This window comes from Glycine max, chromosome 20, assembly GCF_000004515.6.
Source record: "Glycine max cultivar Williams 82 chromosome 20, Glycine_max_v4.0, whole genome shotgun sequence".
Lineage (NCBI taxonomy): Eukaryota > Viridiplantae > Streptophyta > Magnoliopsida > Fabales > Fabaceae > Glycine > Glycine max.
This window is the reverse complement of record NC_038256.2, coordinates 25804254-25823350: the sequence shown is the minus strand read 5'-3', so window position 1 is coordinate 25823350 and position 19097 is coordinate 25804254. Positions and strand designations below refer to the sequence as shown.

Here is a 19097-nt window from a genome sequence, read left to right as displayed (position 1 = left end):
CTGATTTTTTCTTTCAACATAGCAGTGAGACTAACACTACTTGATGTAAAAAATCCTATTTTCCATTCTTGTTTATGATACTATATGTCAGTGATTGAGTCTTAATTTTAGGAGATTCATTTAGAGTTTCAGACCTTAATTTTAGGAGATTCATTCAGATTTACAGCACTAAAAAGAATAGTCTATTTGATTGTAATTTGTACAGCCAGGGGAATATTTGTTTTTGTTATTTTAGGGTAAAGCTGTTGGTCTAGATGATATCCCTGTTGAAGTTTGGATGTGGATGGGAGAACAAGGTTTCATTTGGCTCCCTATGCTTTTCAATGAGATTTTGAGATCTAAGAAGATGCCAGATGAGTGGAGGAAGGTACTTTGGTCCCAATTTTTAATAACAAAGGAGATATCCAAAATTGTGCTAACTACAAAGATATAAAACTTATGAGTCACACTATGAAGTTATGGGAAAAGGTGATAGAGCATAGATTAAGAGAAGAAACAACGATTGCCGAGAACGAATTTGGTTTTATGACATGGAGGTCTATGACAGAAGTCATTTTTTTTATATGGAAGTTGATGGAAAAGTACAAAAGTAAGAAAAGAGACTTACATATTGTTAGGAACCAAGAATTGAAATGAGAAAAAAAAGAAAGAATTTTATTGACTAGTAAGAAAAGAACAAAAAATAGGAGAGAAAACTCTCCTTCAAGGGTTTCTCCTTCACAAAGAAGGATTTCTCCTTCACAAAGAACTAATGCTCAATCTACAAATGATAAGATCTCCCTCTCTCATATCCTTCTTCTTCCCCTATTTATATCTAATAAACCCCTCTATAATATCCTAACTATAGTAACTAACTTATTAATAGTCTAATTATGTTAACTAACTTTCCCTTCTCCTTGTATCCTAACAATACACCCCTCCTAAAACTCAACTTTGTCCTCAAGGTTGAAATTTGAAAACTGAAATGACACACTTCCTCAAGTTTTCTCCTTTCCATCTGAAATTTCCTTTGCTTTTCAGTCTTTCGCTGGGCATCCTCAGCCAATGCAACTTGATGAACAAGTTCTTCTCAATGTCGTACTTGCTGCTCTTCATGCTGAGCTGAGCTGAGCTGAGACGACCTAAGCTGTTTCAAGATGAACTTTAGTAGCCGAAAGTAAGTGATTGCTGTATCCAACATGAGTGTCAATTTTCTTCTCATCAAACACATGAGTATGTAGGTTGGAAGCAGCAAACAATTCACTAAATACACGAACGACATTTTGCAGCTCAGCAACAGTTGCTCTCACCTCGTCTGCAGTCCTTTTTGCCTTTTTTAGTGTCGATGCTGAAAACTTTTGCATTGCAACCCCTGCATCAAACCTTAAAGTATAGTTCGAGGGTGCCAAATGGATGGTTCTTAGTAGAGTTTTTATACAATCTTGCCACTGATCAACATCATAATGTGTACAAGCTAAATATAGAAGTATTTGAGAGTCTGTGTTATAATAAAAATTCTGCAAGCAGTTTTGATATATTTTCACAGCCAAAGTAAAATTACCCTGAGAAAAATAAACATGCGCCAAATTTATCCTCACATCAGGCATCTAGACATAAACACTACCACTGGCAGCTTCTTGAACCTGTGTAACGATCTCCTTTGCACATCAAAATGGTCGTTTTCCACTAAGACTACCTCATTACCATTGGTAACATATAAATTAGAACAATGCTGAATCAGAACTCTGGTATAAAGTTCTTTGGCCTTTTCCAAATGAGTAGCGTCTAGCTTTGGATTTCTCTTCTCATTGTGAACTACTGCAAAGTAGTTTTAGTTTCCTTGTAGTGACTCTATTGCCCTTAGCATCTCACACGATGATTTACTAGTTGTTGCAAGTGGGTTGGTGTCTAGTGGTTTGGTTGACATGCCAAGATTCCTTAGCTTTGTCAACAAAGAAGACCCATACCTCTCATTGAGAAGATGTAGCTCTGCTGATGACAACCCATTAAGGGTCATATGTGAGCTTGCATCCGGCGGGTTTGGTGCTGGTGTAGGTGCAATCAGTCTCCATACAATCCCAATTTCCATGGTTGTGGGTTTCATAATGAAGCCATTACCACCCTCAATTTCTATGATATTTACTACCCAAGATTGAGATTCTTTGATGATAATTGAGAAAACCCTTCTTGTTCTTGCATTTTTTGCTGCAAATTCACAGCCTCTTCCACCCTGATCTCCTTCACTACCTCAACATCAATGGTTTTCAAGTCTTTGTCTTTGACACCAAGCTGCTCCCCACAGTGGGTGCCAATTCTCTCATTGGAAGAACCCTCAAGGGCTTTTGCTGAATCATATTCTTGCTGTGACTTTGTTACCCACACACCCAATTGCAAAGACAGTACTGTCTGCATGGGTTGTTTGTCCTCTTTTTCGAACTCAAGCCTGATGCCCTTTTTCTAGATCAGCAATAGTAGCATCTGCTTGATCTCTTTAATTTCCTCAATGGTTTTCTTGATCTTGATTTTAGAGGGCTCCTCCTCCTCCTCCATGTTTTCCTCCCTTTTAACCTTAATAATGTTTTCTGAACTTTTTAGTTGTCCATGCTTCAACTCTGAAATGCTGATTTTTTAAGAATGATGGTGCAGCCCACAATAGTTGGGTTCCTCGTTCTCATTGTCCTCGCTAGACCCGTTATTGTCACTATTCTCCCCTTCCGGCTTCTTGTCATTGTTGATCGAGTATTCCCCACCATCTGAAGGCGTCTTTCCTTTCTTGAATTCAAGAAGTAATTCCTTGATTTGCCTCATGTCCAACAATATTTCTTGTATGAGATCCATGCCTGTTTATAGGTCTATAATCGCCTTTCCATGCTTGCTGGCCAATTTCTCCAAAAAGCTCACTTTGCTCTCCATTGTGAAACTCGGATTTGGCAGGTCGGACCAATTGTCAGGAACCAATAATTGAAATGAGAAAGAAAATAAAGGATTTTATTGACTAGTAAGAAAAAAATAGAAAATAACAGCAAACTCTTGTCCAAGGGTTTTCCCTTCACAAAAAATTTCTCCTTTCACAAAGAGCTAATGCTCAATCTACCAATGATAAGATCTCCCATTCTCCTATCTTTCTTCCCCTATTTATATCTAACAAACCCCTCCATCTAACTAACTAACCACTTAACCAACTAATCAATATCCTAACTGTAGTAACTAACTTATTAATAGTCTAACTATGCTAATTGACTTTCCCTTCTACTTATATCCTAACGCATGGTTTCTCTTGACTTGGAAAAAGCTTATGATCGTGTCCCAAGAGATACGTTGTGGAAGACTTTGGAGAAAAAAGACGTACACATGGCTTATATCCAAGCTATACAAGACATGTATGATGGGGTGACTACTAATGTGAGAACTCCTTGAGGTGAAATAAGGACTTTCCAATTGTGATTGGATTACATCAAGGCTCAGCTTTAAGTCCTTACTTGTTTCACCTAGTCTTGGATGTACTTATCAAGGACATACAAAAGATTATCCCATATTGCATGCTTTTTGCGGATGATATAGTCTTAATCAAGGGAAGCAATTAACAAGCTTGAACTATGGAGGAAGACTTTGGAAACTAAGGGTTTTCGCTTAAGTAGGAGTAAGATAGAGTATATGCACTGCACTTTTAGCAAGAGACAAGAGGATTTTGGCTTGGAAGTAAAATTGAGAGAAGATGTCATACCACAGGTTTCTAAGTTTAAATACCAGAGATCAATCATACAAGATGATGGTGAAATTAACGAGGATGTCCCTCATAGGATACAAGGGGGATGACTTAAATGGAGTAAAGCATTGGGAGTTATTTGTGATCGCAAAGTGTTTACCAAACTCAAAGGCAAGTTTTATCGTACAACTATATGCCTAACTATACTATATAGTAGTGAATGTTGTGCTTTAAAGGGACAACATGAGAGAAGAGTAGAGTAGTATAAATGAGAATGTTAAGATGGATGCGTGGTCATACAAGAAAAGATAGAATACGAAATGACGTTATACGAGAGAAGATTGGTGTAGCACACCAACTAAGGAAAAAATGAGAAAATCGGTTAAGGTGGTTTGTGCATGTACAAAGAAGGCCACAAAAGGCACCAATTAAAAGAGTAGTTTGCATGATTTTTATCTTGGGGAGAAGGAGAAGGGGAGACCGAAAAGGACTTTGGAGGAAATCATCAAGGTAGATCTTAGACTTAATAATATTTCAGTGACTTTGGTTTTTAACTGTGCCAAATGGTAGCGTGTGATCCATGTAGCCGACCTCACCTAGTAGGATAAGGCTTTGTTGTTGTACTCCCGCTAGTCCTTTGTATAAGAAACAAATAACCAATTCATCAAGACCAATAAAAGTAGGTAAGTTAGTTAATTTAATTAATAATATCATAAATTTAATTTTTATTCCAGAAACACCCATAGAAAGTAGGGTAATATTTAATGACACTACTCATAATTCCAAGGGTGATGTTTTTTCCACCTATGAATGTGCTTGTTTTGTTAATAGGTCAATAAATGCATCCACTTGCATGGAGAATGAATGAACATCTTTCACAATAAATGAAGGGTTTAAAAGAAATTTAGCAAGTAATTCATCTTAAAATGGGTCGATGTTTCTTATTATTAAGACCAAAGTAATAGACTCATTTGTTTCTTATAAAAAGGACAAGATGGAGTATTATTTTAGGATCCTTCGTGTATTCTTTCCTTTTTTTTAGTTCATTGCCAATTAATAGAATATCTCGAGTTTTAGTTCTAGATTGGTGTACACCTATTGAATTTTTTTTTTGGAAGGCTGAAAATATATATTATTAATAATAAAACCAGTACCAGTGGTACACCTATTGAATTAATCCTTATTTCTATCTCTTACATATAGTCAAATATTCATAGTGGGACAAAAATTTTCTACTCTATATTTTCAATATCTTTGTCATTTTAGACTTTTTTTGACATTAATCATTTGGTTGTTTTCTTATGCACTTGCATTTTCCTGTCTGATTATTCACTGTATTTGTGCAGCTTGTAAAGCTACTTGAATGGAGGGAGGTCAATCATATGGAATTTTGTAGAATAAAGAATGTACTTGATGAAATTTTGCTGATGAACAAAACCTCTGAGCTCAATGACATATTAAAACATTTAATTGACCCCACATGGGTGGCAACGGGGCTAGAAATTGACTTTGAAACCTTGGTGAGTGCCAAGTTGGCCCTTCTGCATGCACACTTAAACTTGATGCATTCCGAGGACTGTTAAATCATGAAGCAGTATTCTAATGAAATAGAATGTCTAGGCTTGTGCACCTATCTCTTATAGATATTCACTAGCTAATTTACTGCTATCATATAAATATAGTTGGCTAACTTTACATGTCCTAATTATGCCCAGTTTCTAACACAAATGTAAACGTGTAACATGATGTTTTGTAACTTTGTCTGTACAACTTGTAGTTTTTATTCTCCTTGGGTTTTTTTTAAAGTACATTTACAGTTAGTTTTAAATCTGTTGATTTAATGTATTTTGATATTGCATTTTTCTGGAGTTCCCTTAGAATTTCAGGCACTATTGAAATAATAATGCTTCAGTCATTTCTCTTTTGGTTGTAGATGTCCTTAATGCTATTTATTTTTCAGGTTGCTGGATGTGAAGTTGCATCTACTAAGATTGGTGATATAATCTCTCTGGATGGTGGGAATGATCAGAAAATCAACTCTTTCTCTCTTATTCCTCATGAATTTTTTGAGGATATAGAGTCTAAATGGAAAGGCCGAATAAAAAGAATCCACATAGATGATGTATTTACTGCTGTGGAAAAAGCAGCTGAAGCCTTGCATATAGCAGTAGGTCTCTGTATCCAAACCTTGCCTACAGTTGTTTGCATGTGAAGTATGTTTAGAGAGACTTCTTTATGTTTCATTAATGCTGTCCCAACATTGCAGGTCACTGAAGATTTTGTTCCTATTCTTTCTAGAATAAAGGCTACTGTATCCCCACTTGGAGGTCCTAAGGGAGAGATATCTTATGCTCGGGAGCATGAGGCAGTTTGGTTCAAAGGCAAACGCTTTACTCCGAATTTGTGGGCTGGTAGCCCTGGAGAGGAACAAATTAAACAGCTTAGCCATGCTTTAGATTCTAAAGGAAAAAAGGCAGGGGAGGAATGGTTTACCACACTAAAGGTGGAGGCTGCATTAACAAGGTGTGTTTTTTATAAAACCTGTGCAATACTATGTTGTCGTTGTTCGTCAAACACTTGTCTTTCTCTTTTCTTATTCATGTATGTTGATAAATTTATTTGTTTCAGGTACCATGAAGCAAATGGCAAGGCAAAAGAAAGAGTTTTGGAAATTTTAAGGGGACTTGCTGCTGAATTGCAATACAATATAAACATCCTTGTCTTTTCTTCCACGTTGCTTGTTATTGCCAAAGCTTTATTTGCTCATGCAAGGTTTGTAAACATCTGTAATTGTTTATTTTTATGGATAAAATGCAGTGATATTTATTTTGCGGTTCATTGATTTTTTTACTACCTTGTATGGTTTTGTTTAAGCTACAAGTTGTTATCTTTGCCATCGATTTGTCAATTAAATTTTAATTTGATTAGATATTTTTTAATGGCTATTCGCTTATTTGCTTTGTAGTGCCTTTGGTTGAAACATGGTTTTGTGATTGATTTTAAGTTATTGGAAAACTTGAATCAGAATAATGAGAATTATGTATTGTGTTACATGATTTTTATAATATATATACACATGGACAGCAGAATCAATCCCTAAAGTTTGGGGATTTGGATAAGCTATCTATGGAAGCTAGTGAACGGATGGGTGAGACTCAATACACACCATTATCCTCCCTAATTTTTTAGCAGATACAAGGTTCTTGTTGATTGAAAGTACTAGCAGTAAATTATTGAAAGTGAATACAATGTGAAAGTCAAAAGGTAAAGACAAGTGTGAAGAACCAACAAATGCGATTGATAGACCTTGGTGGTTTCCCATTAACATGCAATCTGAACCATTCAGAGGAACTCTTTGGACTAAATTGTGAGGATCAGCAGTGTATGGTGCAAAGTACCAGAGTCAGGGAACCATGGTTGTGGGGTCAAAGGACCATGATGCTGCTAGATATTGTTGGCCAGATCTAGATGATGGATATTGAGTTGCCAAGAAAGCCAGTGGAGGCACACTATTGACTGGTGTAGTTGAATGATATGTTGAACAAACACCGTAGGATGGTAATGGTGGTCTAGTAAAGTGCCAAGGTAAAGTAACTAGAAGTAGTGAGGTGAGATTGTGTTTGCATCTTGCTACTTATAGAAGTGATTAGACACAAAGTGCTGATCAAAGCGATGAAAACAATATTAAACTGTGTCCATACGCGTGCACAATTGACACATAGGATGGAAGCGCCATATATAAAGCTAGTAATTGGTTCCCACACATCTTAATGAACTAGGTCAAAAGATTCAAGACTCTTATTATTACTAAGAAGAAATGTTGCATGATGGTGCTTTGCAAATTGACAAATATTACAATAAAAAGTCTCACCTACACTTTTGTAAACAAGTGAGAAATTTGGGGTTGTAGAATGTCACATCAATGTTTTATCTTACTGAAATGATGAAATCATTTATGTTCTCTTGCGGTCTTGGAAGTTGTATTATACTAATTTTGTTTGTTGATGTCTTGCAGTGAAGGGAGAAGAAGGAGATGGGTCTTTCCCACACTTGTAGAATCCCATGGGTTTGAGGTAATATATAATAACGTAATAGTGCTGTTTATATTTTGATCAACGAGTAATGCTTATGTTGGAAGTTATTGTCTATTGTTTCATTATTTCCATTTTTATTTTGTACTAATCTGTTATTTTAATTTATTAGGACAGATTGTTGCCTACCTATAGCTCTTAAACTGGGCAAGTAGTTACTGTTGAAAGGAAGAGAAAACAAGGCATAATTGAATCTGTTGTCAATTACACTATGGAGCATATTATTATATGTGTAATAAGAAATAACATGTTCAATATTCCTAGTCTCATGAAGGAAGGCATTTTAAACATCAAATTGTTGGAACTCCTTGCCTGGCTTTATATCAAACGAGTGTACCATTAGTCCGATATATCAAGTGTATATCCATCTACACATGACTGACCTTTTGCCACCTAGTATTTCAATAACCTCCCATGTCCATTCTTCTCCAATGCTTATGTTCTTATTCATGGCTTGAACTCGATTCTTATCTTTTAATGCCTCTTTGATAGTGCTAGACTCTTAGTGTTAGAGTAGTAAATAAACTTGAATCTCCAATAATGTGATGACTACATGTTAAATTGTTGTTGCAGGATGTGAAGTCATTGAACAAAATCCATGGGATGAAGATAGTTGGTTTATTACCTTATTGGCTCCACGTAGCAGAAGGTGTTGTGCGTAACGATGTTGATATGCAATCATTATTTCTTTTGACAGGACCAAATGGTGGTGGGAAATCAAGTTTACTGCGGTCAATTTGTGCTGCTGCACTACTTGGAATTTGTGGACTCATGGTTCCTGCCGAATCAGCCCATATTCCTTATTTTGACTCCATCATGCTACATATGAATTCATATGATAGTCCAGCCGATAAAAAGAGTTCCTTTCAGGTTTCCTATTAGTTCATTCTTTTCTATTATGTTCATCCATAGTGAGATATTATATAATATTGATTACACCCAAACACATGACACTAAAGAGTGTTCATAATTTGGACAAAAGGAAAGAACGGGGCCATAACCTGAACGAAACTAATTCCATTAAGTACACAAGTGGGTAACCTGCTTATTAAGCATGCAACAACTAAAGCTTCTTCCCAATAGAACTTGGGAACTTAGATTTTAAAGAGGATTGCTTTGTGACTTCCAAGACATGGTGGCCTTTCTTTCTGCAATACAAATTAATTTTTCTTTCCTTCTCTCTTGGTTTCTTGTCACATTATTTTTGCTGATACCTATCAGAATAGTTGCCTGTGGCTTTATGGAATTAACAAGCCCTAGGTAGGGGAGTTAACATAATTGTCCATAAAATTAAATATTTGTCAATTGCTTTATAAATTACAATTTTATTAATTGCCTTGAATATTTCATCCTTCTTAATATTTGTTTCAGGTGGAAATGTCAGAACTTCGATCCATCATTGGTGGAACCACCAAAAAGAGCCTTGTACTTATTGATGAAATTTGTCGAGGAACAGAAACAGCCAAGGGCACTTGTATTGCTGGTAGTATCATTGAAACTCTTGATAGAATTGGGTGTTTGGGTATCGTATCCACTCACTTACATGGAATATTTACTTTACCCCTAAACATAAACAACACTGTGCACAAAGCAATGGGCACAACATCCATTGATGGACAAACAATTCCTACCTGGAAGCTAACGGATGGAGTTTGTAGAGAAAGTCTTGCTTTTGAAACTGCCAGGAGAGAAGGAGTTCCTGAGCTTATTATCAGAAGAGCTGAATATATTTATCAGTCAGTTTATGCTAAGGAAAAGGAACTGCTTTCTGCAGAAAAATCCTCAAATGAAAAAAAGTATTCTACTTATATCAATGTCAGTAATTTGAATGGAACACATCTTCCTTCAAAGAGGTTCTTATCAGGAGCTAATCAAACGGAAGTTTTACGCGAGGAAGTTGAGAGTGCTGTCACTGTGATATGCCAGGACCACATAATGGAACAAAAAAGCAAAAACATTGCATTAGAGCTTACTGGGATAAAATGTCTCCAAATCAGGACAAGGGAGCAGCCACCTCCGTCAGTTGTAGGTTCTTCAAGTGTCTATGTGATGTTCAGACCAGATAAAAAACTCTATGTTGGAGAGGTAAATCTCAACTTTTAGTATGTTTTCATAATTTGAATTAATCTACATACATCTGTATATATAATATATTTATAATAAATACACATAAATGTAATTGCTGATTCTATGCCTAATCAGTTACTAATTAGGGATTCTACCACTAATTCCAACAATTTTATTTCTTTCATTATATTGGAGTGATAGTACAAAGCAAGACAAAAAAACATGACACAACGTAGACAAAATTTACTTATATTTAATGTTGATTATTGAATAAGACAAAGGGGTAGAGATCCCTAATTAATACAGGAATAAATAATAATGCCAACGCATTTTGTTTCCAATTCTATCAATTTGGTAGATAACATAATTGGTTCAACACCAAGTTGGGACGCCTAAAGGCTAAAAGTAACTGTTTTAGGCCTAAAAGCAGTATTTAATAGATACTCCATGGTAATTCATGTGTCAATGAATTAGCTTCATATTTCTACTTGTTAGGATGAAATCTGGGTTCTCTCACATGAGTATCTCACTTGAGAGATCATTTAAAAACACGGATGATCAAATAAAATGGGACCCACATTTTTCTATCCTCTTCATGATGTGCTTGTATCTTGATTTTTCATAACATTTTATTTGTCATGCCTTTTAGCACAATAATGGGAACCTATATGCTATGATGATTTTATGCAGTCCTTTGTTTGTGAATGATTGTCAATTGATTGATCTCTTTCTTGTTGGGATGAACTATTAATAGACTGATGATCTTGAGGGTCGTGTCCGAGCACATCGATTGAAGGAAGGAATGCATGATGCATCGTTTCTTTATTTTCTTGTCCCTGGAAAAAGCTTGGCATGCCAATTAGAATCTTTGCTCATCAACCAGCTTTCTAGTCGAGGCTTCCAACTGACCAATACAGCTGATGGTAAACATAGGAATTTTGGCACTTCCAACCTGTATGCATAACTAGTTAATAGACATTGATGATTTCTACCTTAACTTTGTTTTTGTCCAGTTTTGTACAGCTTAATGACTTTAATTGTCTTCATGCGCACACGTGCGCATATTGATTGATGATAATGAAGTTTAGGAAGTAACGTCTGCAGCATTTTTGTTAGAATTAGTTGCTGCAGCTGCGTTGTGTCTACATCTGTAAATGTGCAAATGATTGTTCATTAGCTTGCAAATAAAAAAGCTCTATGTTCTATTCTTAAAGTGGACTCCCCTCCCCATCCAACATACTCAAAATGATATTCCCCAATACAGCTTGCTAGTATCGAGCACTCATGGTAAAAATGTCAGTTCATGTGGTTTCTTTCAAATGTTAGAACACATTTGGACTCTTTAATTGGACTGCACTGTGGCTCCTATTGAGAGAATATACAAGTATAAAACAAATATACTACTAGTAATGCACCGGACTATCTTCACATTATTGAGTTGCTAATAATCGGTTTTTAAGTGGAGTTTGATCATGTTTTGCACTTGCTTCTGAAAAATACATAGCATTGTGGTTAGTTGACCTGGACATTCATGCTAGATTATGTTAAGTCTTCCAGCAATGGCTATGTGGATATTATTTTGAGAAGGTTTATTTTAACAAGGAATCATGGCTCACATGTACATTTGATTAAAGATTATATGAATATGTTGATCTTTACTGATTTTGATTTTATTTCACATTAAGAACTTGTATTCTATGTTCTTAGACTTTAAATTTAAAAAACTTATGTCCTTTTGTTTGAAAATTTAAAAGCGCAACACGGAAGTATGAAAAACATGGCCAGCATATTGCCTTCGGTCCTTGATAGATATTATGTTTTAGGTCCTTGATAAATTAGTAAATATTATGTTTGTATTGAGTTCCTAAGAACAATCTTAATGGTAGATTTTAAATTAGGATTTTAGACCATTTTTTGATGGATCTCACAATGTCATATAGGATTGAAGATATCTCTTATTTTTCCTTTAGTGGTAGATCTTGTTTTAGGATCTTAGATAACTTTTAGTAGGTCTTACATGGACCTCACTTTTTAATATTTTATTTAAATTTTTATTAAATTAAATATACTTAATTATGTAATTAAATTTAATTAATAAAACATGTAAGAAAAAAATTATATACATTAAGAAATAGAAAAATGAGCATAAATTTAATTTTTATTTATGACAAAATATTAAACAAATGAAAAATACATAAATTTGATAATAAAAAAAGTGTAGCACATTAGAGCCCAAGAAAAAATAAATTTCATTATTGTTGTGACTATAACGTTCTCAAATATGTTTCGCTAAGTTTGCTTAAAGTTGTTGATGAATTTTTCTTGTATGTATAATGTGTCTTGTTTGTAAGTATGTAGCAAAATCGGGATGAACATAACGAGATACTTTAACATTTGAAATGTTATTGTTTACGCGATCATAATCAACATCAGCATTACCATTAAATGTATCGCGTTCTTCTTTGACATCATGTTATGCAACATAATGCATGCCAGCATTCAATCCTTTATTGTATCCATGTTTTAGGCATATGATGGATAACATATAATTGCGAATTGAGATTTGAACACATCAAATACTCGTTTCGCATCCTTTCTCGATGCTTCTTGACATTTTGTAAATAATTTTCTTTTGGGACCTTGTGGCATTGGATTGTTCTTCACAAATATGACCCAATCAGGATAAATACCATATACAAGATAGTACCACATATTATATGGAGTCCCATTAATTGTAAATTGTACTGGAGGAGCTCGACCTTGCAAAACATCATCAAACATAGGTGATTGGTTTAACACATTGATGTCACTGTTTGAACCTACAATTCCAAAATAAGCATGTCAAATCCACAAGTCTTGTGAAGCAACAACTTCAAGTATTATTGTCAGTTTGTGATGATCACCTCTATGATATTGACCCCATAATGCAACAAGACAATTTTTCCACTCCCAATACATGCAATCAATAGAACCTAACATACCTGGAAACCCTCGTGCATCTCCAATTTGTAGTACGCGATTGATGTCATTGTTGTTGGGCCTTCTCAAATGCTCAGACCAAATATCTCATTGACACCTCTTACAAATTTTTGTAAGCATTGAGTTGTAGTACATTCACCAATTCTAATGTACTCATCCACACAATCGACAAGTGATTTGTATGCCAATATACGAATAGCTGCAGTGCACTTTTGCAATGGTGAGAGACCCATTCTACCAATAGCAATAGGTCTCATTTGGAAATACTCATCGTGATTACTAAGAGCGTTGAAAATTCGAATGAACGATTGTCGCCACATTCGAAACCTACATTGGAATTGAGTCTCTGTGTATATCGAATTTTCTGAGAAGTAGTCAATCATCAACCGTAGATGTTCATCTTCACAATTGCGATTAATCACTCTTCTAGGCCTTCTTTGTTGACTGTTGTTGCCTTGTTGTTGCATCGCACGTAAGTAGCTCATGATTTGTTCATCACTATTTTCATCAAATGTTTCATAAACAATTTATTTTCAAACTTTTTTTAAGTCATTATTTGGATCCATTGTATGAATGATTGATTGCATAAACGAGTGAAAGAACAAAATTGTTGAAGAAGACATATAAGAATGAATGAAAATAAAACAATTAAATAACAAGTTATCCAACAATTAGTTTTGCAACAACTATTTTTATAACGACTACTTATGCAACGACTGGTTTCATAACACAATTAAAAATTTTAAAGTTGAACAAACAAAAAGACGGTTAAAATTTTTTATCAAAAAAAAAATTAAACACGATTCTTAAAAATAAAAATTAAAAGATGATTACAACAAATTAAAACTACCTAATAAATTAATACCAAATACTTGGTTTACGCCTAACTATTTTACAAAAGGCATGATGGTCTTGGAGTTGACTTTCAAACATTGTAGATGTGTCCTTCATTAGAATCTCGTAGTACTCATTTTTCAATTCTTTCTCTCTTAAGATTGCTAGGCTAGCATTGAGAACATTACTTTCTCTCATTGCTTCCTCCACACCAGTAAAGTCCACATGATTGGTAGATGTTCCTACTCCTTTCCCCTTGCTCTTCCTTTTGGTTGTCTTTTGACCCGTTAGATGGACAATTGGAAACGATGTGTCATCTTCATAATCTTCTACTAGTGTTTCTAGATTAGATGACGATGAATATGCCCAGATGTGGAATTCTTCGTCCTTTTAGAGTCATTTTTAGTAAACTGGTCTAACCATTTCAGTCAATATTTCATAAGTCTCCAAGCAAGCTACAAACCAAAATTGCTTCCTTCGTCTTCCTTCCAAATGGCATATGCATGAAGCATGACATCATTATCCGTGTAACCACTTTTCTTCAATGATATTGCTTGCTTGTAATGACCCTTGAACTTTTGCACGCCCATATTATTTTTTTGCCATCGTGATTTTAATTGATTCATTGCTCTTTCGTGTAGTTCCCCTAGAAAGTTGTTGTAATTTTTTGTTACTCTCATCCAAAAATAATTTCTTGCTTGACCATCACCAACAATTGGATCCATTGAAACATTAAGTCACAAACCAATAAGATGTGTATCCTCTTCAATAGAAAAGAAAACTTGTGACTTTTTTTTGTAGAATACTCTCCTCATTCCAATGTGATGTTTTCTAGCCCAATTTGAGTATAAAATTGTGGAAATTGTGTTTCATTGTCATCATTGGAAGGAGTTTGTGGACCACTAGAACTATTGAGAGGCTTACAAACATGTAAGAATTGTGTTTGTAGCATTGAAGGAAAAGTTTGAGAGGAATTTAATTTTCAGTGAAAGGGTTTGGTTATTTTGCATAAAATTCATTGGTGGTGGTGATGACAAGTAGGGGAAAAATGGAGGAGGATTTTGAGAATTTTCAATGGAAGGGGTTTCATTATTTTGCATAAAATTCATTGGTGGTGATGGTGGCGAGTAAGGTAAAAATGAAGCAGGATTTTGAGAATTTTTGTTCAAATGAGAAAATTATATTGATTTGGATCTATTAATAATGAAACTAAAACAAGAGATTGAGATTGCAAATAAGAGATTGAGAAATAAAGGATAATAAGGAGAATTGGTGTGCACAATATGAACAACATGTGTTCAATTTATAGGTTGCAAAATATATATTTTTTTAAAATATAGTCCATTGTAAATAGACTGAAAGGAAACAACAATTTTTTTGAACCCTAATGCTCAGTGCTCCAACGTTCATTTCAACGTTCAATTTTACTTTTTAATTTTTTTTCTTCACCCTTATCCTCACCTTTTTCCCCAATCAGACTATTGGCTTCCCCTCTCCCCTTCCCTTTTTTCTCTTCCCCTCTTGGGGTGACCTTTCCTCTTCCCCTCTTCCCTTTCTATTTTTTCTCTTCCTCTCTTTGCGGACCATTCCTCTTCCCCTCTCCCTTTCCTTTTTTTTTTCTCTTCCCTCCCCTTCCCTTCCTCTCTCCTTTTGCTCGTCATTTGTGCCTCCCCTTACTCTTCCCCAGGGTGAAGCATGATGCAACATTGCTACCAAATCGACACACCTTCGTCGGTGCAACGAATCCATATACTGAACAAGGTCATCCTTTCTAGTGGTTCCTCAGATTGTGGAATGCAACCCGTTTTGGGTATTTTTCTGTTGTTTTATTTATTATTTTGATTCAATCTTTTTAGATGAACTAATCTTGTTTTTTGAGTGGATTTGATCTGTTGTTCTTGTTTTATTTTGATTCATTCTAGTGCTTTATTCTTCTTTTGCATCTTTTTCTTGTTGCTTCCCTCCCAAATCTGTTAAGTGTGGTTATCAAACTATAGTTTTAAATCGTAAAATCACACAATTTTACAAGCTTGTAGATCCCTTATGAGTTGAATCGCACATAGAATCGTTTTTTTGGTAGGCTCGGAGTAAACTCTTTACAATCATAGTTTTGTTACTGTGCCGACGATTCTACTCCACACCATAGACAACACCGTAATAGTATGTCACGACAGTGGCTGGGAGAGGCGGCATGGCGAAGTCCGTGAACGAGGGTTTCACTAGTGAGGTTGGTCGAAAATGGCGGACATGCAACAGAAAAGGATGCATGAAGAAGAGAAAGAATATATTTATATCATTGTGGCAAAATTAGTTCTATGATGTGGCGTGCCAGCGACGATGGATGACGGTGGCACTGATTATGTGAAGCTTCATGCTAAGCATAGTGTCGCAATCACTATTGGAACGAGGGCGTCGTGTGAGATAAAAATGATTATGCTTGTGTCCGGATTAGAAGTAAAAAATAAAGTCAAGTAAATAATAAATGAATAAAACAACTATGTCAATTGTGAAATGAAGAGGCAAGGATTAGAATATTAGAATAAATGAATTGAAAAAGTTATTATGTTTCTTTGTTAGAAGGGAGATGGAGTAATGAATGAAAGGGTTTTGTTTGTGTTTCTGGTGAGATGGGGTGGCAGAGAAAGAAAAAAAAAGAAAGTGAAGTGTAGACGTAAATGAAAGTAGAAAAACTGTTGGAGTTGGATACCTTGGCTAAAAGTTTTTAAATATGAATGAAAAAGGTTAGTTGAGTGTCCTGATCTACGATCATGATTGAGCTTCTCACACACCTTTTTCTCTTTGTGGATTGTGGGGGTAATGATTGTTTGTGTCGAGGATAGATGGGATAAGATGTCCACGGCTCCATCAACACGTGACATGTGGGGTGATGCCATGATGCCATGTGGAAGCTGTTGAGTGGCAAAATGTCTTTTAGTATTGGAGTATGGCTTCCAGGTTTTGGACGGAATTAAATTCAGATTTAGATAATAGAAACACGGAGATACTATTGTTGCATCTTTGTGAGGAAACTCAAATCTAACCTCATGTGTATATTGAGTAAACTCTTATGAGTTTATGAGTCGATTCCACGAGTCGAGTTTATGAGGCCTCCACGAGTTTACGTAGAATCGTGAGTTTGACAACCTTACCGTTAAGCAAGTCACATCTTTTGGGATCTTGAGGGTTCTTGTGCAAGACCCATCGTTCCATCGTGGAGATCCTAACTCTCTCTACTGTTGGATCTTGACAAAAAATGGATCTTGAGTGCAAGAACCCACTCAAATTGTCATACACTGAAGAAGGTCATCCTTTTCGGTGGTTCCTCAAATTGTGGCATGCGACCTGTTTCAAGTATTTTTTGTTGTTGTTTTATTTATTATTTTGATTCAATCTTGTTGGATGAACTAATCTTGTTTTTTGAGTGGATTTGATATGTTGTTCTTGTTTTACGCTGTGATTATCTCATTATTTTGATGTTTAAAGTGTGTTTAATTAGCTACAACATGCATATCACACACTATCATTGTAATTATGATTCATCTAAGAAGTGAAAATTATCAAAGCATTACATCAAAAGGAAATATTTTGACTTGCACTCTTCATTCTTGGATCCATGAATTGAATAAAAAAATTCCAATGACCGGTCATGTTCTTTGGACACTATGACACCCTCTACCTCATACATATATGTACTAATAAAAGGAAAAGAAAATTATTATTAATTAAAAAATTTTAAAACACATTTTAAAAAAATCATTTCAACAGGGTAAAAGGTTCACATTCACTTTCTTTTACATCATATTCAAACATGTTCAAATAAATAATAAAGTCATCCCGGCACAAACAAGGTCGTCTAAGACTTCATACAATTAATATAGAAACCTATACCCCAATGTCACATCCTATCATAGCATTGTGTCCCGACGTCCTTTAGCACAAGGTTCCTTAAAGCAATTCACCTAGTCATCTGCTCCCCCAAACACAAAGTTCAAGATCATCACAAGATCCAAACACAAACAACACACAGGGAGTGAGTTATCATATTCCTAACTAATGGAGAGAAACAAGATAACATGTAGGTATAAATATCATATAAACAAAAAAAAACATACTTAAATATAGCTCACATCATTTCACCATTTTGTCGCCCAACATCACATCACAACACAACACATCTCATTCATTTTCACAACATTCACGTACTCAAGGGTCAAAACACAATATCACCAAGTCAATCAATATAGATCAATACACAAGCGTTATGCAATATCTACACTAAGACTCAATCCTATATGCAATGTGATACCATGTTAGTGAAAAATCTCGTTGGGCGCCTAAAAGTACATGACAAGACAAACCACACACTAGCAAGTCAGGTCACTCTCACTAGGTAAAATCATAGGGAGACCAGTCAGGGTCACGCTATTTTACGAGAATACTCCAATCATATGGGATCAACATAGGCTTAAAGGAGCACTCAAACCGGGTGTATTTATCCCCAAGGCCTACACTCCGAAGAGTCCGCCAGGGCCTCTCCCTCCTGATTCAGGTCCAACCTAGAAAACATTTTTGCACACAAACTCAATCTTTGAACTGTACAAAACACACGACTTGTCAGTTGTTCTCAAAATAGTTTTAATTCGTCGCCCTTTAAGGGTCTTAGCACTAACTCGTCGCCCTTAAAGGGTCTTAGTATTAACTCGTCACCCTTAAAAGGGTCTTATAGTCGTGTGATTGTACAATTCATAGTTCACAACTCAATGTACACATATGTCTCAATCACATACATACTCAATTTATCACATACACTCGATCTCAATCACAATTTAATAGGTTATTACACCTCATGAATTATATACACTTTACCTATGAACTATGCAATATACATAACAACTCAATTGTTTTCAGAATCATTTTAACTCGTCGGGTTCCCATAATGGATCCCATCACAATACTCGTCACCCTTAAAGGGTCTTACAATTCTGTGATTGCACAGTTCATAGCTCACAACTCAACACACATGTATTTTACCTTTAATCACAGGTTCAATTTATCACATACTCACAATTTGAATCACAATTTCATAATATCAATATAATAATTCATACAAATGGTTTATTACAACATGGGGAGTAAAACCCTTCAAATAATTTCACACAATTATATCAAAATCATAGGTCAAAACATAAAAGCATCAAGAACACTCAAATTTATCACTCAATTCTCATAAGAACATCAATTGGTACGTAAAACATAACAATATTGTATTTATAATCTTAAAGGAAAAATTATAATTCAATAAACATTCCAAAATAAACCCCAATTTAATCCTCTAAGGATCCCTACACATGTTCATTCTAACCCCAATTGCGATAAGCTCATCCCTTACCTCTAACCTCTAAGCGAGCTCACATGTGCATTGTGACAGCAATAGCGGCATC

The 19097-nt window shown here is 35.2% G+C and overlaps 1 protein-coding gene and 1 pseudogene across 1 annotated transcript in view; one reads left to right on the top strand and one right to left on the bottom strand.

Annotated features, from left to right (window-relative positions):
• The window catches only part of LOC100798513 (DNA mismatch repair protein MSH1, mitochondrial), a 54531-nt gene extending 43475 nt beyond the window's left edge, over positions 1-11056 (top strand). Inside the window, exons 15-22 of the mRNA XM_003555649.5 lie at positions 5032-5205; positions 5646-5852; positions 5952-6208; positions 6314-6457; positions 7701-7758; positions 8350-8646; positions 9148-9861; positions 10598-11056. Coding sequence (XP_003555697.1) covers positions 5032-5205; positions 5646-5852; positions 5952-6208; positions 6314-6457; positions 7701-7758; positions 8350-8646; positions 9148-9861; positions 10598-10807 — 2061 coding nt within the window. The 3' untranslated portion in view covers positions 10808-11056. The remainder of the gene's footprint in view (positions 1-5031; positions 5206-5645; positions 5853-5951; positions 6209-6313; positions 6458-7700; positions 7759-8349; positions 8647-9147; positions 9862-10597) is intronic.
• Positions 11057-12366: 1310 nt separating this feature from the next.
• Positions 12367-13343, bottom strand: LOC100778147 (uncharacterized; annotated as a pseudogene).
• Between the last annotated feature and the right edge of the window lie 5754 nt (positions 13344-19097).